Source organism: Trichechus manatus, unplaced genomic scaffold, assembly GCF_000243295.1.
Source record: "Trichechus manatus latirostris isolate Lorelei unplaced genomic scaffold, TriManLat1.0 scaffold00221, whole genome shotgun sequence".
Taxonomy (NCBI): domain Eukaryota; kingdom Metazoa; phylum Chordata; class Mammalia; order Sirenia; family Trichechidae; genus Trichechus; species Trichechus manatus.
Genome location: NW_004444157.1, coordinates 3,083,303 through 3,108,921, shown reverse-complemented (window position 1 = coordinate 3,108,921; position 25,619 = coordinate 3,083,303). Strand labels below are relative to the sequence as shown.

The following is a 25,619-nucleotide window of genomic DNA, read 5'->3' as shown; positions in this document are numbered from 1 at the left end:
AGGTAACAAAGATAGAGATCCTATCAAACACACTCACGGATGGCACTGGCAAAATCACCATTAGCAGCCCTCCCAGAACCTTTGGAAGGAGATGAATGGCTGGCAGAAAAACCTGAATTTGTGGATGATTCCGATACGTCCCTACTGTCATTCTCATCATCAGGTGCTGGGGGTGCAGCGCCTGAGGCAATGGTACTCGAGGCCTCACTTCCACCACTTGGCACCTAAAGGAACAACGAAAATCCATTTTATTAGGAGGTTAATAGTGGGAGAAATAGGCCCGGGGGTCATTTGAAGAAGGGAATGCAAAATTTGTAACATCTCTTACTTTATAGTCTTATAAAATCCACATTTACTAGTAGATCTCAAGAATGTTATCAGAAAGGAGAGAACGAATCTATACTGAGACAATTGATGTTAGAGGAGAAATGCCAAGGAGTTTCATGTCCCCAGCTGTACAATTTGGGGACTTAGTATTTGTGGGAGCCTGGGTGGCACAAGTAGTTTGCAATCAGCTGCTAACTTAAAGATTGGCGGTTTGAACTCACCCAGCGGTTCCACGGAAGATAGGCCTGTAACACATGAGGTCGCCATGACTCGGGGCCAAACCGATGAAAGCCAACAACAACAATATTTGTGGAACTTTTACCATGTACCAGGTACTGTGCTAGGCGTCTTATTTACATATTTATGTGAATCCTTACAACAACAAAGTAAGTATAACTATCTTCATTTTACTAACAAGAAAACTAAAGCTCAGAAAAGTTTAATAATTTATTCAAGGTCATAGAGGAACCAGAGTTTCAAAGCAAAGACTGTTTGATTCTAAAGCTTACACTCAGCTATGCATGTCAGATAGCCACTTTAAAAAAAATAAAAAAAAAAACAACACTCATGTGGGGGTATCAGTTTCATTGCTTTAAGGTACTGTCACAGAACTGGGAGCATACGTAATTTGCCGTGAGGATTTTCATATGGTCAAATTCTAGACTGTGAACATGCTCTTGTGCAAGCTATTCCCTCTGCCCAAAAGGCTGGCCCCTCACCCCTCTCACTTGATGGACAAACTATCCTCCAAGATTGAACTCAAATATCATCCTTGACTTTCCAAGGCAGAATTACACACCCCTTTCCTCTGTGCTTTCAAGTTATTTCAGCCACAGTTTCATTATAACACTTACCACACTGTAGATTAGTTGTTTACTTGCATTTCTGCCACATTAGATTGTGAACTCTTAAAAGGCAGGAACTATGTCTAATACATCCTTGATTATTTCTCTTTACCCACTCATTCAACCTTAGGGCCTAGTCTAGGGCTGGCCCTAATAATTATTGACACAATAATTATGGAAGAAATCAATGAAGGAAGGAAACAAGAAAAAAGGGAGGAAGGGAACTTCCCAGATGGTTTTCAATGGGAAAGCAGTATAAGTGGGAAAGTTATCTACCTGTCTGTCTGTCTAACCATCTAGAGAAGCCCTGGTGGCACAGTGGTTAAGAGCTCAGGCTGCTAACCAAAAGGTCCGCAGTTTGAATCCACCAGCTGCTCCTTGGAAACTCTATGCGGGGGCAGTTCTACTCCGTCCTATAGGGTCGCTATGAGTCAGAGTCAACTCGATGGCAGTGGGTTTGGGTTTTATTGGTATCCATCTAGAGTCCCTGGGTGGTGCAAATGGTTAATGTGCTTGGCTGCTAACCAAAACGTTGGAGGTTCAAACCCACCAGAGGTGCTTCAGAAGAAAAGTCTGGTGGTCTACTTCCGAAAGGTCATGTCGTGAGCACCCTATGGCGCACAGTTCTAGTCTGTAATACATGGGGCCACCATGAGTTGGAATTGACTCCACAACAACTGGAAAAAATCTATTTATCTATCTATCTGCTTGTTTGTCTACCTATCTATCTATCTAATTCAAGGCATTAAAACGTAAGTGTTATAGCACCCAGGATATCTCCAGTTATCATAAGGAGTATTTTTGAAATTTACAGAATATGGATCTTCCTTTCATTTTAATTTTAAAAAGTACATGCCACCATACAGCACTTTTGTTGTTGGAAAGGTCATAAAACCTGTCTATGACAGGGCAGCACATCTCTCTCTATGCCAAGAATTACTATTTAGACACACAGAAGAGCTTATCAACAGATAGGCTGTTAGTTGGTATGTTTTTCTACAGGTTATAGCAACCCACATAAATTCTGTCACATTTTGTGTCTCTTATTCCTGAGTTTCTTCTCTGTAAGTTAGTGTAAGCAGGCTATATATTTCAGTGAAGCACGTTTAAAGCTTTGTGGTAGAAGGTTAGTATCTGTTTGGAATGGCTAGAAATGCTAGATATCACAAGAAGAAACACATTCACGATGAGATGAGTTCACTCTCTTTTTTCAATGCTGCATTACCTCCTGTTGATGTTCCAAATCCTGGGACGCTGGTCTCTCCAATCCTGGAACATCTGCCTCTGAGCAATTTTCTCCTCCACTGAATTGATGGGCTCCACTCTCTTCATTGGTTCCACTGACTCCTTCACCTCCACTTCCTTCCTTGCCTCCTCTTCTTCCACTGCTTTCATGGTCTCCAATAGCTGCCCTCTCTTCTTGGCTTCTACTGGTTTTATGGCTCCTATTGCCTCTGCAGGTTCCTCCTCTTCCAACACTTCCATCTCTACCATCTTGTTTGCAGCTTCTACCTCTTCCACCTTTTCCATAGCGTGACCTGAAAACAAGCTCCAATTAATGAAAGAAAGCAACCCAACAAAAATACATCTGAAAGTCAGCAAATGAAACAGAATTAGGATGCCTCTTATACATATATACCATGTCCAGGCACGTTTTCGCTCAATGTGAACACTCGAAACTTAGCCTATTGGTATAGCACAGACAAGACAAATGCCTGTATGTCCTGTCAATCTTAAATACTGAATTAACACCATAGCCATCTGAGTGGCAGAAGCAAGAGAACTTGCATTCTTTGTTAGAAATATGTGTTAGGTTAGTAGCAAGAACATGTATTTATTTTTGCTTAAATAAAACAATATTTCATGCATTAGTAACTTCAAAACCACATGAATCATCAAGTCCATATCTTCTGCTCAGGCACAACATGTTTAAATAATTCTTTTTGCAATATATGTAATATATGGTATGTTAATTTTAACATCTGCCTTGATTTTCTTAACATGCGTATTAACTGCTTTGTTATACAGTCTCATTGGCCTATTAGTACCACCAGGAAGTTCAGTAACATAGATCTCACATCTCATAGAGCTATGACAGTGATATAATTAGTTGCTAAGAATGCCAAACTTAACAAAATGTCCCAATGATCTATTTTGCATAAAAGAGACAACATTAAACACATGTGCCTTTGGTAATTTTAAAAGCAAATTCACTTGACAAAGGAATTCCTGATGGATTTTTAAGTTGGCAAAAAAAAAAAGAGCTCTTGTCAATGTCTACGCCAATTAAACAGATAAAGATCATCCTACTACTCATTTAAGTTTATTATATACACATAGATATCTCAACTGTCTGAGAAATGCATAACTGTGGAAATTAAAATTGCTATGTGGAAATTATCTAAAAGCTATCCGCAAGGATCATGCCTATTTACATGTAAATTTTCTTACGATGATAGAGCACTCTAAAATAACCCCTTTTCTATGTTTTCCTCCTTAACAGTTTCTACTGCTGCCCATCAACAAAAAATTGAGGTAACAAGGGAAAAGAGAAGCATTGGAAAGATTAGCCTTTAGTGACTTCTGTTCACTATCCACTTGAACGTTTGATCTCCCTTATTTGACATTTCTAAATGTGATTTAGATTCTGGAGACTCAGGGGGCATGACAACAAGGGAAATGAGCCCTGAACTACCTGATTGGCATCTAACAAATCTAATACAATGGGCAAGAGAAATAATAATTATACGTTTGGACAGACAGCCAAAAATTGAAGCAATTAAATCATTCACTCAAGCGTATTTCAGATTATATACAGGTAAATCAACAAAGAACAGTTTGCATAAAGGTCTTCATTTCTTCCTGGGAGGTACAAATTCTTTGATTAAACACCAGATTTCCCCAATTCATTAAAGAGACATTATTGGATACATGTGCCACATCTAGGAGAGCATCAGTGTGCACAGGAATGTTAATCAATTTTCTCAGAATTTCAGCTATAAAATATTTCTGTTCCAGAACTAGCTGCAGGGATTCTGATTTAATGCAGTGGTTAAGAGCTGGGCTGCTAACCAAAAGGTTGCCAGTTTGAATTCACCAGCCGCTCGCTCCTTGGAAACCCTATGGGTTCTACTCTATCTATTGTCTATAGGGTCGCTATGAGTGAGAACTGTCTCGAAGGCAACAGGTTTGGTTTTGCTTTTTTTAGGGTGGGGCTCAAGCTACAGTACAGTACTTTTTAAAGCTCCCCAGGTGATTCAGATGTGCAGCCAGGATTGAGAACCACTGATACCAAGAATATGAGTTAACTGGGACAAATCTTTTTATTAAAACTGTGGCCAGCAGTGATGGAGACATTAACATTAGACATGATGAGATCTTATTTGCAAGAACTAGTTCCCTGCTCAGGAAATAAGCTTTTACTTTCTTTTTAGACAATGAGCTTTTGTTTACATAGCAGGAATAGCTTTACAAATGAACACAAATGTTTAATATGGCAATGTTGTGAATCTCTAGACCAGTGGCTCTGAAACTTTAATTTATAAGGACGCTCTACTACAGGGTATTTGTAGTGGGGCTAGTATTCTGCGCTTTTAAGAAGCACCCTAGCAGATTCTAATGCAAGTGGCTTTTAGACTAAAACTCTACTATAAAAGAACAAGTCTCATATTCAATGAGAAAATAAATGGAGAACACTATGATTTAGTTATATATACTCTGCACTGTGCATTCATTCCTCTAAGGTTTGATATTCACCACAGTCATAATTGTTTAATGTTTTTGTTAAGCTTTATATCACAATTTATTTATATTTTATATATGTTTTTTTCTTTAGCAAGTTTTTTTTTTTTAAGGTGCTGAGTGATATGTAGTCTATTTTGGCATGTATGCTCCCCCAATAACATTATTTGACAATTTAGCAAAATGATATGTGGGTATTAATATTATAAAAAAAAATTCTCCCACTGTTAATGATTTACCTAAAAATGTAAATATATACTATATACTATACTATAATGTAAATACTAAATAGGAGCCCTGGTGGCATAATGGTTAAGAGCTCAGTTGCTAACCAAAAGGTCGGCAGTTCAAATTCACCAGCCGCTCCTTGGAAACCCTATGGGGAAGTTCTACTCTGTCCTATTGGGTCGTTATGAGTCGGAACCAACTCGACAGCACTTAACAACAACAACAACAAATATTAAATATATATATTATATATAAATATATACTATATTATAATGTAAATACTAAATATATACTATATATAAATACTAAACATATACTATATACTATACTATAATGTAAATACTAAAATGTAAATATATACTACATACTAAGGAAACCATGGTGGCATAGTGGTTAACAGCTATGGCTGCTAACCAAAATGTCAGCAGTCCAAATCCACCAGGCTCTCCTTGGAAACCCTATGGGGCAGTTCTACTCTGTCCTATAGGGTCGCTATGAGTTGCAATTGACTCGAAGGCAACGGGTATACTAACTAATCTTTGATGCAGTTTAAATGGAAACCATGAGCATATGTACATAAGAAAACACTACCTGATTAGAGATGAACAAGGAATTACATAGACAGCAAACAACTGGTGGCATGCTAAAAGCATTATTTCACCAAATATCACTTTGGGCATCTACTCTATACGAAGATAAAAGTGAATGAGTACTGAACTAAGTTACAGCAGTTTCCAGAATTCCAAGAATAACACTACTTTAGTAATTTGCAGCCTGAAAATAACAAGCAGTGAGAGTCAATTTTGCAATTCATTTTTCTCAACAAATTTTATAGAGCTTCTGTTCACAAATACCGGGGCTTCATCTTACAGCTATTAAATAGCACGCTTCATTTGTTACACCATTTCTTATGCCACTGTGCCTTTACACGGTAGGATAATTTATTAATTTTAACAGAAACACCCAGACAGTTTCAATCATAAAGAACCTAACAAATACTTGAATGCGAAAAGAAATATACAAATAACACAAAATGAAGTGTGCTACATTAAAAAACTTAAAATCTCTTATTGAAAATGAAGCCATTTAGTATACGCACGTGCAATTCATTCACCCTCTTGGTAATGAATTTTTAAAGTAAATGAAGTATGCACATAGTTCTGAAAATGTATATAACATGTATGGTACAAGTAATCCAGAAAAACCAACCTTGGCCAGCTAGGATCATCATCATGATTATTGTCTCCTTCATCAACAGCTTCATCGTTGTTGTCATCATCATCATGGTCTTCACAGACATCATTAGCCTGATCAATCTGGTTATCAAAGTCCTCATTTTCGTTTTCATGGTCATAGGTATCTTCATAAGCATCATTAGAATCATCATCATCACCATCAATATTAGCACCAGCCTCATCATAGAGTTCAACATAATCACCATCCTCTTCAGGTGGCTGAATGACAGGTGCAGGAGTCACCCAATCATTCTGGAAGATTTCAGAGAGTGCGTTATAGCCTACCCATTCATTCGTCAAGTATACGGGAGGTGATATTTTTCCTACTTTAAATCCATCCGGTACCTGTGGGCAGAAGAAAGGTTAATGTAGTCTCTAGTAGCCTTTCATTTTCTTCTAGACTGGAAAGTTTCCAAGCTGAAGACATTTTAAAAATATGTTTTCAATTGAAATGAAGATGTTCACTCACTGGAGAGAGCCAACTTTTAGTGAGGATGAGACAGCAAAATCCAAAGCTCAGACTGTGGTTATTAATGGCTTTTCTGAGTCACACCGGGCAAAATTTACTCATTTTGTTTTTCATGACCCCTTCTTGTCTGCTAAAGAGTAGATATTTGATTTTGATGCAGCAGAGTAGAACAGGTGATCTGATGCTCCATAGATGCAATCATTTTTTCCTTTTATTTTATCCCAATATATTGGGATTAACACAAGGCTCTTAAATTGCTACAATAATTTCTCCGCTCTGGTTTTACAGGTCGTAAGATGTCTTAATACATCTCAAACACCTCTGAAGAGCAAATTAATGTAAATCCATATTTTAAATATGGTATGTGTGATATAGCACCTTGGGAGTGCCTGGGTGGTGCAAATGGTTAAGCACTCAGCTACTAACTGAAAGGTTGGCGGTTCGAGTCAACCCAGAGGCACCTTGGAAGAAAAGCCTAGTGATCTACTGTTGAAAAATCAGCCATCGAAAACCCTATGGTGCACAGTTCTATTCTGACACACATGGGGTCGCCATGAGTCAGAGTCAACTTAACAGCAACTGGATGGTTTGATTTTGGTCATATAGCACCCTTAGGCAGTCTGGAAGGGGTGTGCGTAAGGTAGGGTGGGTGTAATTATAAATGTAAACAAAATGACCTGAAAGCATAACTGCAAAAAGAGTTGGAGAAACTTTGTATTTATGCATTCAGATGTCACTTTATTTTTCACTAAGTGTTTTATTTTATACATCGCCTCATCCTTCAAGGAATTATATTAGACAAAAACTGAGCATCTAACCTTGACCCCTTAATTTGAAGTTAGCTTCTACAAATAGCTCTTTATCATTCCTCTCTCAAAAATATTCTGACGCAAGAGTATAAAAATAAAATATTTTCAGATCAATTGTTTTCCCATTTCAAATTTAATTTCTAGACTTCATATTCTGCATGCTAACGTAACAATGGAAATCTGTCTGAAAATGATTAATGAACAAAATTAACTCTAACCTTTCCCTCTTTAAGTGAAGATAAAAATGGAAGTTAAAAAATTTAAAATTAAAAAGAACAGACATAAATGTGTTAAGATGGAAACCTACATGGACGTCAAGCAGCAGCTTCTGATCAATAGTAGAATAAGGTGGTGATGACTGGGACCTCCTCCCGGTCACAGGACTCTCCTCCTCAGAAGAAGATTCTGCAGGATGCCAAAAAAGCATTAGCAACACTGACGAGCACAGCCATTACCTTCATTGTACAGTGTACGGTTCAATCCCCCAGTATTCTCTTTCATATTCTCTTACGATTCCATTCAGAAATGTCGACTGAAAAATTCTCATGAGGAGAGGACCTTACATTCTGTTTGTAGGGGGCAGGATCAAGTTCTATTCCCTCTGTAGACCTACATGGCCGTTCTGTTTTCAGTATTAAGCTTACACTGCTAAATGTTTCTAATTGTGTAAGAAGGGGAGGTAGATAAAGGAAACTGACTGGTACCAGATAGTTCCATTAAAAAAAAAAAAGAGAACGTACAGTATCAAGAATAGGAAGGGCTGGGTAGTGCCACTGGCTTCACATACTAGCCAGCAAAAAAAGGATAAAGCACTGTGCTGGAAGATGATGGATTAGCCAAAAATATCAAGAGAAAAGTTGACTCTACAGCCTTAATTCCCCAGTTTACACTCAATGATATATCCTTAAGTATTTCAATACACTTGGGGAATGCACAATTGAAAAGAGACAAAACTTAAAGCTTTTTATAAAGCTGGGAACCTTTCTACAGCAGCACTGTGCAATAGAAATTTCTATGCTGATGGAAATGATCTGTATTTGCATGGTCCAGTACAGTCGCCACTAGACACGTGGATATTGAGCAGTTAAATGTGTCAAGTGTGACAGAGGAACTGAAATTTTAATAGTCACATATGGCTAGTGGCTATCATATTAGACTGCTCAATTCTATAATGTGAATACTTGCATTCATAATACAAATTTAGCTACTTTGGAAGTCTGGGCTTTTGATATTAAGAATTGTGGTATGGTCCTAAGTAACACCTGGGCTAAAATCCAGCGAGAATGTTTATCAGGCTCAAAAATCAGTAGGTCTTGGTGTGCTTACTTAGAAAAAGCTTTACTAAGGGGACATTCAGGCCCTTGTTTATTGTTTCTATGTGCCTGAATTTTGAAGATAAATACTGCTGCCTCTCTTTTATTAACAGCTTTGGTATACACAGGCAAGGTATAGACACTACAACTCTAAAAAGCATGTATTTGCAAATAGTGTTATCTTTCGAGGATATTACAGTGAACACGTTCCACATTATGTGTCCCCATACTCTGGCACTGCTATATTTTCGCTGTTTACTCTTTTTCTGCAGAAAAGCATTTTCTCCCAAGTCTCTTGGGATAGGATTAGACCAAATAAAAAGTTTGGGTGATTGCTTGAGATTTTGAGATAAATCTGTAGTAAGGTACTCTTATTTCCTGCATGATGAAGCATGAAGCTCATGGGAACCTCCAATGGTCTATGTAACACATATAAAATAATTGAATTTTAGATCTAGAAAGATCCTTAGCTATCATCTGCACAGTTGCTATCCTCGTCTCTCTCTCACTCCTGCTCGTGACTGCTTTGGGGCCTAATGTGGAATTTCCTTCAAAAAATCAAAACTCAATACACACTAACACACATGAATAAACTTTGAGTGTTTGTTTGCCCAGTATTAGTAAAATTAACCCTACTCAATTGAGAAAGAAAAGATTCAGGGCATGGCGAGGCAATTTTAAAATTACTCTACACACAGGCTTCTCTTATTTTTCACAACATAGTATTTCTGAAAGAGGTGATCTTACTATTTAAAAGAATTCTGCCACTATTTGAGTCTCTTAAAAAGAAGCTCTATGAAGTTTTTAAGTTCAGTTCTTTGACTATTTAGATTTAATAAAGTGAGGTACACCTACATATCCTTTTTATTATTAACATTTTAATAAAAATCTGTATGTTACATTTTAACAGATGACTTAGGCACTCAATTGGGCATGCATAACTTACCTGGATTGCTTAAGCGGATAAGGCCAGATTTTATGATCCAAGGCATAACTTTTGCTTTATTTATCCTGATAGTCACAAATCTGTGATTTATTTAAACTCTATCAAAAGCACATGTTAACTGAAAGCACTTGTCTGAAATTCATATTGCAATTTGTGAAGTTACTTTCTATGATTTGATTAGTTTATCATGTATTCTTAGTAAAAACACCAATCTGTAACATTTTAGCCCTGGTGGCACTGTGGTTAAGTGCTATGACTGCTAACCCAAAGGAAAGCAGTTCGAATCCACCAGGCACCTCTTGGAAACCCTATGGGGCAGTTCTACTCTGTCCTATAGGGTTGCTATGAGTCGGAATTGATTCGACTGCAATCGGTTTGTTGGGTATATATCTTATTTTGGAGAGGTGAAATTACAAACTGATAAATAAAACACATGCCCACCACTACTCCATCCAATATTCTAATGGTTGCTTACAAATTTTAATCTGTTGGAGAGGAGTCTGCTAAATTCTCTTCCCAAATTTTTGTTACCTGGTACATAAGCTAATAAAGATGACTCCTCCACCTCCCTAGACACATTCTAACTACTACAAAACTGAAAGAAGAAACTTCAGAAAAACTATTTTCCATTTCTCAAAGGTTTCCACTGACCACCCAACTGCCAAATCCAATGGCCTCCTGGTACTACTCCTACTTGGGCTTCCTTGACACTTTCAGTCCATTCCTTCTTGGAATTCTTCTTTCTTGACCTCTGCACTATAAACATTAGCTCTATGTTTGACTGTTGAAACTTTGTGGTTTGAATCACCTGATGCTGCTGGACAATTCTGAGGATTTGGTGAACTCCTTTGTCTGATGTCAATGGGCTTCTGAGCTTGTTCCAAGAAAGACTGCTGAAGAACACTAACAAAAAGACAGAAAAGCATGTGCCATGTTTTAACATTCAGAAAGAGAAACCAAAACTCAACAAGAAGATCAACACAAAGTTTTGGCTTAAAGATATGGCTATATAGAAATAGAGCTCCAATAATATTTTACAACTTCCATTTTTTGCCTAGTCTCCTATTTTACTTAGAACTGAGAAATAATTTCCAAAATATAAAAGTAAAAAAAAAAAGTTTCCATATAGTAAATGTGTACTTCACATATATTATTTATTCCCAAAAATTTCTATAAATTTTCTTTAAGCTGACAGATAATATTATTATCTGAGCAACAAAACAATAATTATAAGCATATACTATATGTGAGAATTTGAACATGATAAAAAAAGCTAGGATGGATGAATGGATAGATAGGCAAAATAAAATAAATAAACATATTTTCTTTACACGTTAGTTCTTACTATTCAAATTCAGGGAATATTTAGAAAGTTGCTTTTGGATAAGTGCTGCTACATTTTATAGTTGCTTTAGAATTTGTAGTAGGAAGTTTGTTGATTTAGGCCTGGAACAGACAAAAAAATATTTTCTATGGTCTCACATTTCAGGAAAGTCTCACATTTCATTTAAAATAATTTCATAAATTTAGCCATATTTAAAGGCAATGTATTTGCTATCTGTAAATTCAAAAGTCCATTAGTAAAATAGCAATCACTTCTTAGTGTAAAAGTAAGTTTCATTTTTTTTACATATTAGATTGTATTAAAATCATGCCCCATGATATCAAAAATAGTTACTCAAAACAAAACTAATTTATTTCCTTTGTGGTCAGAAGGACCATGCCAACTCATTTATGAGTGTAGATAAAGAGAAAGTTCCCAGTCTTGCTTTCTGATTTCCCAAGATTTCTGAACACCAGTTAAATCTGAGGTATAAATATAAGGGATTAAAAACTAATGAGGTAGGAATATATACACTCCATACTCTCAACTCTCAGCCATCTGACCATACTGTCCAGTACTGCAATACAATAAGAGCTCAATTAATATTTACTGAATGACTGAGTGAATGGTTCTCTCCATTATGGTTGTGGTTGAAGGGAATATGATTTTCAAGGAAAATCTACTTTAAAAGTTGGCTTTCAAACATAACACATTGCACACAACATCTAAAATATGGAACATGATCTTTAAAAATTACTGATCATCATTGATACTACAGTGATAAAAAAATACAGTGACTGGTGTCAGTATTATATATAACATTTTATTATATAATATTTTGAGTTTTAGATTTGATTTTGACTATAGGTCATTTTCAATCTTGCTTTTTCTCTGACATTAGCTTCTGAGGTTAGGGCTCATTTGCGAGAGTACTTTATCGTGTAGTACATGCAAAGATAATCACTTTGAAATTTCACCTGTTTTTTATTCTTTTTATCATCAATTAACAATTTAAAGTATCAAATAATTCATTGTTTTTGTTTTCTTTTATTAAACTGTAGATCTCACCAGATAAATGTGAATTGAAATGACACTGAAATTGTAGTACATCCAAACGTGAAAGGCCTAGTTAATGAATCACTGAAGTTGTGATTTTAAATGTGGACCAATGATGTTAATGATGATGATGTTGTCACTAGCAATTTAGTCTTGATTTCGTTCAGAACTTGGCATCAAAGAAACAACCTCTAGTTTTCCATGTAATGGTAAATTCTTGGTAATTTGAATATACGTACCTTGAAGAGAACTTGACACGGTGTGCACGATCCTGGTTGTAAGACATAGAAGCAGATCCTTCCTGGACCTTAAAGACACAACTCAATACTTCACTAGAATTCTCAATCATAAGTTCTTATGAGTTATTCACTTATAAGAAAATGTATTTCTTCATATACAGATATTTTCTTAAAAAATCCAACTTGTAAAATCTGATTTCATACATAGATCCTACTTTCACAATAACTTGTAGTGTAACATCAGAGCTGCTTAGCCATAATTTCTGATGATATCCTTGCCTCCAATCTCATCATCAGTTATAACATAAAAGAATTTTAATGCAAAAACAAATTTTGGATATCATAGAATCAAATACCCTCATTTTATTGTTGAGGAACCTGTAGCCCAGAGAGAAAATGACTTTTTGAAGGGTTTTTCATAAAGTCAGTGGAAGATCTAGAACCAGAATATTGGTCTCCCAAACTCCTAATTTAAAGATCTTTCCATTTTATCATATTGTTTTTTATATCAAGTCCAAACTTCTCACTCAGAATTCACTTACCTTTTTAAGCTGATGGAGGTGGCACAGTGGTTAAGCATTTAGCTGCTAACTAAAAGGTCGGCAGTTCAAATTCACCAGTTGCTCCTTGGAAACCCTATGGGGCAACTCTATTCTGTCCTCTGGGTTGCTATGAGTTGGAATTGACTCATCGGCAATGGGTTTAGTATTTTTTTTTTAAAGCTAACCCTAGATTTTCAAAAGTTGTAACACACACACATACACATCATTAAAATCTCTCAAGAGTCAGTTTTCTCATCTTTAAGAAAGCACATTTTTTTCACTTTACACTTATTGTCGTGAAGTGTTCCAAATACTTTTTCACTTCCAAATGAATTAATTTGGATCTTACTGATTATTCACTCATCTAATACAGCAACACACTCAAGAGTGAGCTCACATAATTAGCCAGATTCCATCAGTGAGGTAGATTTTTTTTCTGCCAATATTGGTAGCCAGGGCCATGAGAAGTTACTTTGCTTCATTAAGATGTATATCACCAGGTTTCAACACACAATAGTTTTTAACCGATTTAAAAAAAAAAAAAAAAAAAAAAAGGTCATTCTGACATGCAATGAGGCAGTCACATTAGGTTACGGAGAAAGGACATTTCAACCGGCTTCATTTAAAAAAAACTAGCATTTTCATGCTGATAAAATCACTCTATAGTGTCTAGATATATAGTATTTAGAAATTAGTAAGCTACTTTTTTCTCTATAAAGTGACTTATCAAGTCTGACTTTAGCAGACAGGCGAGAAATGAAAAATGTTGTCAATCTTGCACGTTTTGGTAATCAGGGTTTCCAAATATAACCAGATGTTTCGCAATATTCAGAATAAGCATCTGCCTGACTAACTTTTTCCACTTTCAATTCAGGTGGCTGGTATCACATTAGCCCAGCCTAGGCCTCCTGGTTCATGAAGGGTTGATCTCAGAAAGTTTATTGATTCCTGTAAACCAGAGGTCAAAATTATGCACAAAAGGTAACAGCCAAAAATAAGAAAGACAATGCTTATAATGAGCTGGCAATATTTGGTATGAAAAATGGGGAGAAAAAATGATTAGTAAGAATAGCATATACTAGGCAAATGATGTATTCCAAACGAGTCAGACATAGCATATTATATTTCCTGCTTAACGTGTCATAATTAAGGTAAAAATTATTAGCTGAGAGTTTAAGAGTAAACTCATCATTTAATAAAGCAGAGAGGGAGACACATTGCCCCTGCTAACTAAATAATAAGATCATGCTTATATTCCTTTTGCCAGTGGTTAGTATTTATAAAGGAATATACTTTGTTATTTATTTCAGAGGACTATTTGTATGAGGGGGAACATATTTAAAAAGGAGAATCGTCCGGGAAAGACTTCATAGTAGACTCCTGTGAAGCATTCACAAAGAAGTAATGTAGTTATCTGGGGCCCTTGTGCTGATTAGGAACAACAACGAAGTCATGACTCAACATCGGTAAGGGAATAATTTGAGTCCCTCACACACTCACCTACTCAGTCTTATTGCTGTTAGGTGCTGTCGAGTCGGTTCCGACTCGTAGCGACCCTATGTACAACAGAATGAAACACTGCCCGGTCCTACGCCACCCTCACAATTGTTGTTATGCTTCAGACCATTGTTGCAGTCACTGTGTCAATCCATCTCGTTGAGGGTCTTCCTCTTTTTCGCTGACCCTCTACTTTACCAAGCATGATGTCCTTTTCCAAGGACTGGTCCCTCATGATGACATGTCCAAAGTATGTGAGACAAAGTCTCGCCATCCTTGCTTCTAAGAAGCAATATCTAGTTGTACTTCTTCCAAGATAGATTTGTTCGTTCTTTTGGCAGTCCATGGTATATTCTTCTTTGCCAACACCATAATTCAAAGGCATCAATTCTTCTTCGGTCTTCCTTATTCATTGTCCAGCTTTCGCATGCATATGAGGCTATTGAAAACACCATGGCTTAAGTCAGGTGGACCTTAGTCATTAGAGTGACATCTTTGCTTTTTAAGACTTTAAAGAGGTCTTTTGCAGCAGATTTTCCCAATGCAATGCGTCGTTTAATTTTTTTGACTGCTGCTTCCATGGGTGTCGATGGTGGATCCAAGTAAAATGAAATCCTTGACAACTTCAATCTTTTCTCCATTTATCATGATGTTGCTTATTGGTCCAGTTGTGAGGATTTTTGTTTTCTTTTTGTTGAGGTGTAGTCCATACTGAAGGCTGTGGTCTTTGATCTTCATCATTAAATGCTTCAAGTCCTCTTCACTGTCAGGAAGCAAGGTTGTGTCATCTGCATAATGCAGGCTGTTAATGAGTCTTCCTCCAATCCTGATGCCCCATTCTTCTTCATATAATACAGCTTCTCAGATTATTTGCTCAGCATACAGACTGAATAAGTACGGTGAAAGGATACAACCCTGACACACACCTTTCCTGATTTTAAACCACCCAGTATCCCTTTGTCCTGTTCGAATGACTGCCTCTTGATTTATGTACAGATTCCTCATGAGCACAATTAAGTATTCTGGAATTCCCATTCTTCGAAATGTTATCCATAATTTGTTATCGTCCACACAGTCAAATGCCTTTGCATAGTCAATAAAACACAGGTGAACATCTTTCTGGAATTCTCTGATTTCAGTGAAGATCAATCTGTCATCGGCAATGATATCCCTCGTTCCATGTCCTCTTCTGAATCAGACCTGAATTTCTTGCAGTTTCCTGTCGATGTACTGCTGCAGCCGCTTTTGAATGATCTTCAGCAAAATTTTACTTGCGTGTGATATTTACGATTATTGTTCGATGATTTCCACATTTGGTTGGATCACCTTTCTTCGGAATGGGCATAAATATGGATCTCTTCCAGTCGATGGCCATGTAGCTGTCTTCCAAATTTCTTGGCATAGAGGAATGGGGACTTCCAGTGCTGCATCCGTTTGTTGAAACATCTCAATTGGTATTCCGTCAATTCCTGAAGCCTTGTTTTCCGCCTATGCCTTCAGTGTAGCTTGGACCTCTTCCTTCAGTACCATCAGTTCCTTATCATATGCTACCTCCTGAAATGGTTGAATGTTGACCAATTCTTTTTGGTACAGTGACTCTGTGTATTCCTTTCATCTTCTTTTGATGCTTCCTGTGCCATTTAATATTTTCCCCGTAGAATCCTTCAATATTGCAACTTGAGGCTTGAATTTTTTTATTCAGTTCTTTCAGCTTCAGAAATACCGAGCTTGTTTCTCCTTTTTGGTTTTCTAACACCAGGTCTTTGCATGTTTAATTATAATACTTTGTCTTCTCGAGCCACCCTTTGAAATATTCTTTTCAGTTCTTTTACTTCATCATTTCTTCCATTTGCTTTAGGCACTCGACGTTCAAGAGCAAGTTTCAGAGTTTCTTCTGACATCCATTTTGGTCTTTTCTTTCATTCCTGTCTTTTTAATAATCTCTTACTTTCTTCATATATGATGTCCTTGATGTCGTTTCACAACTCGTCTGGTCCTTGGTCATTAGTGTTCAATGCCTCAAATCTATTCTTGAGATGGTCTCTAAATTCAGGTGGGATATACTCAAGGTCATACTTTGGCTCTCGGAGACTTGTTCTAATTTTCTTCAGCTTCAACTCAAAAGTGTGTATGAGCAATTGATGGTCTGTTCCACAGTCAGCCCCTGGCCTCGTTCTGACTGATGATATTGAGCTTTTCCATCATCTCTTTCCACAGATGTAGTCGATTTGATTCCTGTGTATTCCATCTGGTGAGGTCGCCACTGATGTTGTTGAAAAAAATGTATTTATAATGAAGAATCGTTGGTCTTGCAAAATTCTATCATGCAATCTCTAGCACTAAGGCCATATTTTCCAACTACTGATCCTTCTTCTTTGTTTCCAACTTTCATATTCTAATCACCAGTAATTATCAATGCATCCTGACTGCATGTTCGATCAATTTCAGACTGCAGAAGTCAGTAAAAATCTTCAACTTCTTCATCTTTGGCCTTAGTGGTAGGTGCGTAAATTTGCATAATAGTCATATTAACTAGTCTTCCTTGTAGACATATGGATATTATCCTATCACTGGTAGCACTGTACTTTAGGATAGATGTTGAAATGTTCTTTTTGACAAGGAATACAATGCCATTCCTCTTCAAGTTGTTATTCCTGGCATAGTAGACCATAATGATTGTCCAATTCAAAATGACCAATACCAGTCCGTTTCAGGTATCTAATGCCTAGGATAGTGATGTTTAAGCATTCCATTTCATTTCTGACAATTTCCAGTTTTCCTAGATTCATACTTCGTACATTCCACATTCCGATTATTAATGCATGTTGCAGCTGTTTCTTCTGATTTTGAGTAGTGCCACATCAGCAAATGAAGGTCCTGAAAGCTTGACTCCATCCACGTCATTCAGGTTTACTCTACCTTAGGCAGCTCTTCCCTAGTCATCTTTTGAGTGCCTTCCAACCTGAGGGGCTCATCTTCCAGCACTATATCTGACAATGTTCCACTGCTATTCATAAGGTTTTCACTGGCTAATTTTCAGAAGTAGTCCGCCGGGTCCTCCTTAGTCTGTCTTAGTCTGGAAGCTCAGCTGAAACCTGTCTGCCATGGGTGACCTTGCTGGTATTTGAATACCGATGGCATAGTTTCCAGCATCACAGCAATATGCAAGCCCCCACAGTGCAACAAACTGACAGATGTATGAGGGTACTCAGCCTTAGTGACCAAGAATTTTTAAGATGGCTGTCTGTTAAGAATATTGGCTATGATGATGCTACCTTGTCCACACAAGAATTGAACCTACAACTCTGGCCTCACCAATACCACATGCAAACTAACATTTATGATATGATTAATGTAGTAATGAAACACAAGTCAGTCAGGACACTAGGACTGACTTGATTGTTCTCATAAATTTAAGAAAATAAACTACAGACTAAATGATTCAGATCATGTCACAAACTGCATCCCAGGACGGAGACAATCAAGGAAAAAGACATGTCCAATTGTATTACAGGTTGAAGTATCCACTTTTTTGAATGGACAGCATTTTTTTTTGAAGAATGACTGAAAAACTATGGTCATTCAGACTTTACTGTTAGCCAAACTCATTGCCTTCGAGCCGATTCCAACTCATAGTGACCTGTAGGACAGAGTAGAACTGCCCTGCAGGGCTTCCAAGGCTGTAATCTTCAGGGAAGCTGACTGCCGCATCTTCATCCCGAGTGGGGGCTGGTGGATTCAAACTGCTGACCTTTCGGTTAGCAGCTGAGCGCTTAACCACTCTGCCACCAGGGCTTCTTTAGTATTAGCAGACATGTTGTTTAAAATGAATGAAAAAAGCCTATCAATTCAATGAAAAACAACTGATGGTATTTATTAGCAATGATAAAATTTGCGATTTCACATGAAAATTAAAAGTCTGAAACTTCTATCTCCCACCCTGCACTTAAGAGCTTCCCAGTATTAGTATCTGCCACCACATACTTGATAGCTTCCCAATACTCAATAACTTTCATGATGAAATTAATGTTCATATTAACAAATGTGATTTTTTGATATTGTATATTAAAAATGCGTAAACATTTGGAAGATTTGCATACACAGTGAACTGCTATTTTCCAACTGACCAATGCATGATGTTACAAAATCATGCATGAGCAAAAGAGCTATTGATAGCACAAGGTAGACCAATGGATTTTAATGTTACTGAGTATACAAAATTTCACTGACGTCATTTTAGATTCTATTTCTCTAGTTTTGGTGTATTATCAAAGAATATCCACAATTATCTAAAAAAGCTATGAAAATTCCTACTTCTCCAACTTCCTATCTGTAAGAAGACAGCTCTTCCACATATCCTTCAACCAAAACAACATATGGCAACAGATTTAATGCAGAAGCGGATACGAGAATCCAGCTGTTTTTCATTAAGCTAAATAGATAAAAGAGATCTGCAAAAATATAAAACAATGTCAATCTTCTCTCTAAATTTTTTTGTTTTGAAAAATATAGTTATTTTTTCATTAAAGTGTGCTATTTATATTAATATATAATGATTTATTATTTTAAACATGAATTAATAAATATTTTAATTTTTTTCTATTTAAATTTATAATATGGTAAATATCGAATCATACAATCCATAGAAACAAAAGCTTTTTGGGTCCTTAAGAATGTATAGCAGTGTAAAGGGATCCTGAGATCAAAATGTTAGAGAACCGAATCCATTGCCATTGAGTCGATTCGGACTCATAACAAACCTATAGGACAGAGTAGAACTACCCGAAAGGGTTTCCAAGGAGCGGCTGGTGGGTTTGAACTGCTGACCTTTTGCTAAGCAGTTCAACACTTAACCACTGTGCCACCAGAGATTCTACAACTAATATCACAGTACCTTGTGTTGAGAAATTTACCTCATTTCCGTTAGGATTTGAAACATACAGTTGCAATGGTTCTATTTGGACTTCAGCTTGAATTGAATGAAATACTTCATCATTGTCTGATGACTCATCTTCCTTGTCCTTTAAAACAAAAAGGAAAACAAACATTTTAATTGCTATTAAAATGCAGATGATAGGAATAACTACTTCATCTGAATATACAACTGAAAAGAGTAATTTCCAAATATTAAAAACTCATTTAAACTGGTGGCTTCTGTAATTTTTAGTTCTGGATCCCCTTCAGAATCTGAGGAATGGTCGTATTTAGCAAGCTGTTATATCACATACTTTGGACATATTATCAAGAGGTATCAGTCCCTGGAGAAGGACATCATGCTTGGTAAAGTAGAGGGTCAGCGAAAAAGAGGAAGACCCTCAACGAGATGGATTGACACAGTGGACTGAAGTATTTCAAAAGACATGACTACCAACAGTAAAGAAAACACATTTTCATTACTCATTTCTGTATCTTCTTGTACCAGAGTAATGAGAATATGCTCTAATACAGAAAGTTCACAAATATTTTAGAATGGTATATAATTCATTTATCCTCTTATTGCCTCTTTAATGTATATTGAATGGATAATTGTGGCTTCTCTCTTTTTATTGTGCTTTCAGTGAAAGTTTACAGAGCAAATTAATTTCTCATTAAACAGTTAAATACACAAATCATTTTGTGACGTTGGTTCCCAACCCTGTGATGTGTCAACACTTTCCCCCTCTCCAACTCTGTTTCCATTCTTCCAGTTTTTTCTCTCTCTTTCTTTTTTTCTTGGTCTGTCTTTCTAATTGTTGCTGTTAGGTGCCGTCGAGTTGGTTCTGACTCATAGCGAACCTGTGTACAACAGAACAAAACACTGCCTGGTCCTGCGCCATCCTCACAATCGTTGTTTAGGAGGTAGCAAAATAAACAAACATTCACAATACTCCCAGGTAAATGGGACAGCGTTTCTGATAGTGACTATATAAATTCAAAGCCACAAATGAAAAAAAAGGAAGACTTCTCCAAGAACATTTAGCCAGTGTTCCATTCTTCTTTCTAAGGGGCTAAATTTCTCATAACTGATTGCACTCTGACATACTCCACAGTCATGTTATCAGTGCTGTGTAGCTTTTTTCTTCCTTTACATCACAAATGTAAACCCCTTTAGCTCTAATTTGTTACTAGGGCTCATCTGAGAATACTCATCAGCATTTTAGATGTCCTACCCTGGCGATCTGGAGCCCTGGTGGCGCAGTGGTTAAGCATTTGGCTGCTAACCAAAAGGTCGGCAGCTCGAATCCACCAGCCTCTCCTTGGAAATTCTATGGGCCAGTTCTACTCTGTCCTATAGGGTCGCTATGAGTCAGAATTGACTCAACGGCAACAGCTTTTACCCTGGTGATCTACTTCCGAAAAATCAGCCACTGAAAATCCCATGGAGCACATTTCTACTCTGACACACATTGGATAACCATGAATCACAATCAAATCAAAGGCAACTGGTTTACTATCAGCCAAATATCACCATTCTAGACTCATACCTCTCCTTCTCTATCTGGTTTTTTCTCTTTGTATCTCCCTCCGTTTCTGGGGTCTAGGTATCCATTTTCCCTTTTGGGCCTTCTCTTGTTCAACATGTTCAACAGATGTGGGAAATAGCGTTTTTCAATTGACTTAATGGACACAAATCAAAAGACTCATCATCCAGACATTCAGACAAGGTCCGTTTGTGATCACTACTACGTTAATTATTATTAAGTAAATGGTTGTGGCTACCAGGGCTTAAGTTAGGATCATCACAATGAGGTAAATGGATGCTGTTAAGAATTAGAAAACAACTCTTCTCCTAACCTTGTCTACCTCATTAATTTGCTTATCAAACCCACAAACCCTTCATTATCAGATCATATTTGGCAAATTAAATTCAACGACTCCAGCCAAATTGTATCTACTTATATTAGAGGATTTTGAAAAAAATGAAGTTTTAGTAACTGTTCCTAAATAAGATAATGAGGGTAACATATCACACCTCGTATTTCCACTGTGCAGAGACCAATTTGTACTTTTTCCCATGTTCTGAGGATTATTGATTAATTATGTAAAATAGGTGGCAAACTAGTGAGACAAGCCCTAAATATGATATCCATATACAGAATGTTTTCAAAACTGCTTTTTCTTCTCATTTTTTACCCTTGATTTAAATATCCTGAAGTACAAAAATGAGTGGAATTTACTTAAATAGTACAGTTAAGTGAACTGTACGGGAAGAAAGAGCAAACAAACTTAGAGATTTAGAGAATGAAACAAAAAAATTGTTTATTTTGTATGAGTTATAAAGTTTTGAATTATGAAAGTAATTTTTAAATAAAAAATATTAATTTTCAAAGTGAGTATGATGCCCCTTTACTGGCTGGTAATAGGTAGAAAACGAATAATTAAAGCTCTATCTCTACAGAGTGGATGGATAATCTAAGCAATTACCTGAAACATTCAAATAAAAATTTTTTTTCTCAAATATAGTCACAATTATCTGGACATTTCAGGACAATTTATTTGAAGCACAAATTATTTAGGTAACCTTCTCTGGAACACAAGGAATGTTTATTTCATTTGGTTTTACAGAAGAACACATGAGTATAAACTAGCACATTTTCTCTGCACATTTAACTCCCAGTAAAATGTCAGAAATTCTTACATTCGCCACTTGTCTCAATTCTTCTTCATGCTGATTAAAGATATCCTCCCATCTGTACTGGTGCCTTCTTCTGTGGCCTTCTAAATCTGAGAGTTCAAACTCTTCAGGTCTCTGTGATAACTTTCCCCGAAACCTCTTTGGTGATAGTCGTTTTGCCAGTGCCTGCCTTAGACTAGACACCTTTGATTTTTTCTTCCGTGCCTGTTCTGGCTGAGAGTAAAACATGTTTGCTGATAGGTTTTCCATTAAGGTTTGCAGTGGACCAAGTGGCTTTGAGTTATGTGAGCCTGGTGCTCGAAGCAAGTCTCTTGATAGTCCCTCTATCAGTGCTTGAACTGAACCAACGACCTGAGGGGGCTCTAGTGCCCAGGCCTGTGCCTGAGCTGACTCGCCAGCTTGCTCCTCTACAGGAATAAGCACCTGAGTATCTAAATGTAGTGGCAACAGCACGTGGTGGTTCTGGGACAGTAGCGGCAAGAACACCTGGGCATGTATTCGTAATGACTCAGGTTCCTCTGCTTCAGTCTCTTCCTGTACAGGCTCAACAGCCTGTTCCTGTACCTCTGGCTGTTCAGGTACTTGGTTCTGCTGTAGCTGCTGTTCGGGTACCTGGTGTTGCCCCTGCTGCAGTTCAGGGGCCTGGCCCTGCCTTTGATGTTGTTCAGGTACCTGATCTTGCCCCTGAAACTCCTCTGGAACCTGGTCCAGATCCTGTGGCTGTTTGGATACCTGGGCCTGGATCTGATCCTGCTGTTCTTTGAGTACCTGGGCCTGTACTTGAATAGGCCTAGGTGCCTTAACCTGAGCCTGTAGTGGCGTGAACACCTGGGCTGCCCTCCGTAGTCCCGGGGGTGCCTTGATCTGCATCTGTAGAGGCCGAGATGCCTTAGCCTTCACCTGAGCCTGTAGTGGCATGAACACGCGAGCTGCCCCATGTAGTCGCTGAGGTGCCTGGGCCTGCCCCTGCAGAGGGCTAGGTGCACTGTCCTGAGCCTGTAGTGGCATGAACACTCTGGCTGCTCCCTGTAGTTGCTGAAGTGCCTGAACTTGTGGCTCTACTTGATCAGGTAACCACCGTGGCTGAGAGGGTTCTCCATGGAGGACTCTAAGTGGTCTGCATCTGCTGCTGGTTGGCAGTCTCAGAAGCTCATGAGTACAAGAAGGTCCTCTAAAATTAAACATACAAATGATTGTCATGCAATTAGAATTTTCAGTGTAATGAAGCCATTCTGGGGAAGTGCTTTTGTTTTAAAAGACGGACATTTTCTGTAACAAAGATATTTTCAGTAAACATTTCTTGAATCATTCCTGTAATGTCTAACATATCATTTGTATCATTAACATACCCAATTATTAATGGAGTCTGATAATATACTTGATCGTTATATTGTCAGATATTAAGGAGCCTTTGAGTAGTAATAAAATATTCTCCTCAACATTTCCACTTAGTATCTTTTGAAAATAGAGACCTGTTATTTGTTGCATCAGAAAGGATTAAGTCTTTCTGAGTCAAATGCAACAGTACAGAATCAACTGCCTCACCTGAATTGCTGTCAATTTATATATGTAATTGGTCTAACGCACCTGAATCTTCTCATGTTGTACTGTTCTTTAATAGCTTCTTCTCTTTCAAAGACCAGAGGTATCCCTTTTTATGAAAGAGAAAAGAAGTAGCACATAAACGATCAGCAGAGACATGCAATCCACCTTAGTCACTGTGTCCTCTTCAGCGCTCAGGACATTGAGTGAATTCACAAGGGCAAAAAAGTTACTCTCCAAATGACACTATGTTGGTGGTGTAAACAATATCCTAGCCCTTAGGCCCACTTTTGCAGCTATTTCATACAGATTAATTTCGCTGGTAGGTTCGAACTGCCGATCTTTTGGTTGGCAGCCGAGCACTTTAACCACTGTGCCACCAGGATTCCTTTCTCTCTGGGCGTAGGAAAGAGAATTTAGCAATCTGATTGCTGCAATTGAGAAGAGAAAGGAGAGGTAAAGGGAGAACGGGACAACAGCAACATTAGAAGGTAGGTAAGCATGGCTTGTAGCTATGGGCCCTGGATGCAAGGACTTTAAGGCTTGGGATTGATCTTTTGTCTTTTCAATGAGAATGTAAAATCTTAAATCTGGGTTTACATTTAACACATTTAAAACATTCTGCTTCTTTCCTGTCAGCTGTGCTGCTACTTCTGAAATATATACACTTATAAACAAAAGAGCTTTCCTTTGGGTTTCCTATATTAAAATGTTTAGGGCAACTATAGTTACATCTTCCATGCAACTTCCATATAAAATGGGACGTTTCCTGCAGGTAACATTCCAGAAACCTTGAAACTCTAGAAATTAGATACTTCTCAAGTAGATGCATGGTCTTCTTGCACCAATTTGGGACTGGCTGGCCTCTGTGATGTTGCTCCAATAAATTATAGACCATGGTTGAACAAATTAATTCCTGCTGCTCCTCACTTCAAACCAGGATACTTACAGTCATGCAGATGGAAGAAGCTCCAGCACAATCAAACTTGCAGCAGATGTGAGGATGCCTGTTATCTTTTTCAGGTTCCCTTTTCTTTACTGGAGACCCTGGTGGTATAGCGGTTAAGAGCTACAGCTGCTTAACCAAAAGGTTGGCAGTTTGAATCCACCAGGCGCCCCTTGGAAACCCTAGGGGGCAGTTCTACACTGTCCTATAGGGTCGCCAGGAGTTGGAATTGACTTGCAGACAACAGGTTTGCTTTGGTTTTTTTTCTTTTTCACTTTCTCACCACTCTCAACCCTGCTTCAGGTCTCCCAAAGTCAATGTGGAACATGCCACATAACCTACATTTTAAGTTAGAACAAACAAATACTTCCTCTGAATTTGGTGAAAACCCTTCCTGCCATTTTTGGTGTTAATAGATGCTTACTTTTATTTGTTTTAGTTACTTTAATTACATCTTTCAGTTGTAGATTGGTATTATAAAATTTGCTTTATATGGTGCACAGACATTACTTCAGAATTAACAGGCAATAAATGGTTAATTGCATATCCTATTTCATTAGGGAGCTCTGGTGGCATAGTGGTTAAGAAGTTGGCTGCTTAACCAAAAGGTTGGCAGTTCAAATCCACCAGTTGCTCCTCGGAAACCCTACGGGGCAGTTCTACTCTGTCCTCTAGGGTCGCTATGAGTCAAACTGACTTGCAGACAAAGGGTTTGGTTTTTGGTATCTCAGCAGTGTTAATTAAAATAGCCAAAAAAGAACAATAAGATATAAACTTTGTTGCCTTTCTATTCATTTTATTTCTTTGCTTAGGAGTTTACTTACAATAAAATTGGCACATTATAAAATTATATTTGAGACTTTCAAGATCTTTGTAAATATGAATACTTCTTGCCAGTTGTAACTGGAAACAATAACTATACATATCTACCTACATACATATATA

General features: G+C 37.5%; 1 protein-coding gene across 1 annotated transcript in view; it reads right to left on the bottom strand.

Moving 5' to 3' along the window:
• NRK (Nik related kinase) overlaps window positions 1–25,619 on the bottom strand; it is a 146,906-nt gene that overhangs the window by 21,715 nt on the left and 99,572 nt on the right. Inside the window, exons 12-20 of the mRNA XM_004388913.2 lie at window positions 23,774–23,837; window positions 22,190–23,357; window positions 19,485–19,592; window positions 12,533–12,600; window positions 10,722–10,816; window positions 7,962–8,059; window positions 6,351–6,721; window positions 2,398–2,710; window positions 38–224 (exon numbers count right to left, since the gene is read on the bottom strand). Coding sequence (XP_004388970.1) covers window positions 38–224; window positions 2,398–2,710; window positions 6,351–6,721; window positions 7,962–8,059; window positions 10,722–10,816; window positions 12,533–12,600; window positions 19,485–19,592; window positions 22,190–23,357; window positions 23,774–23,837 — 2,472 coding nt within the window. The remainder of the gene's footprint in view (window positions 1–37; window positions 225–2,397; window positions 2,711–6,350; window positions 6,722–7,961; window positions 8,060–10,721; window positions 10,817–12,532; window positions 12,601–19,484; window positions 19,593–22,189; window positions 23,358–23,773; window positions 23,838–25,619) is intronic.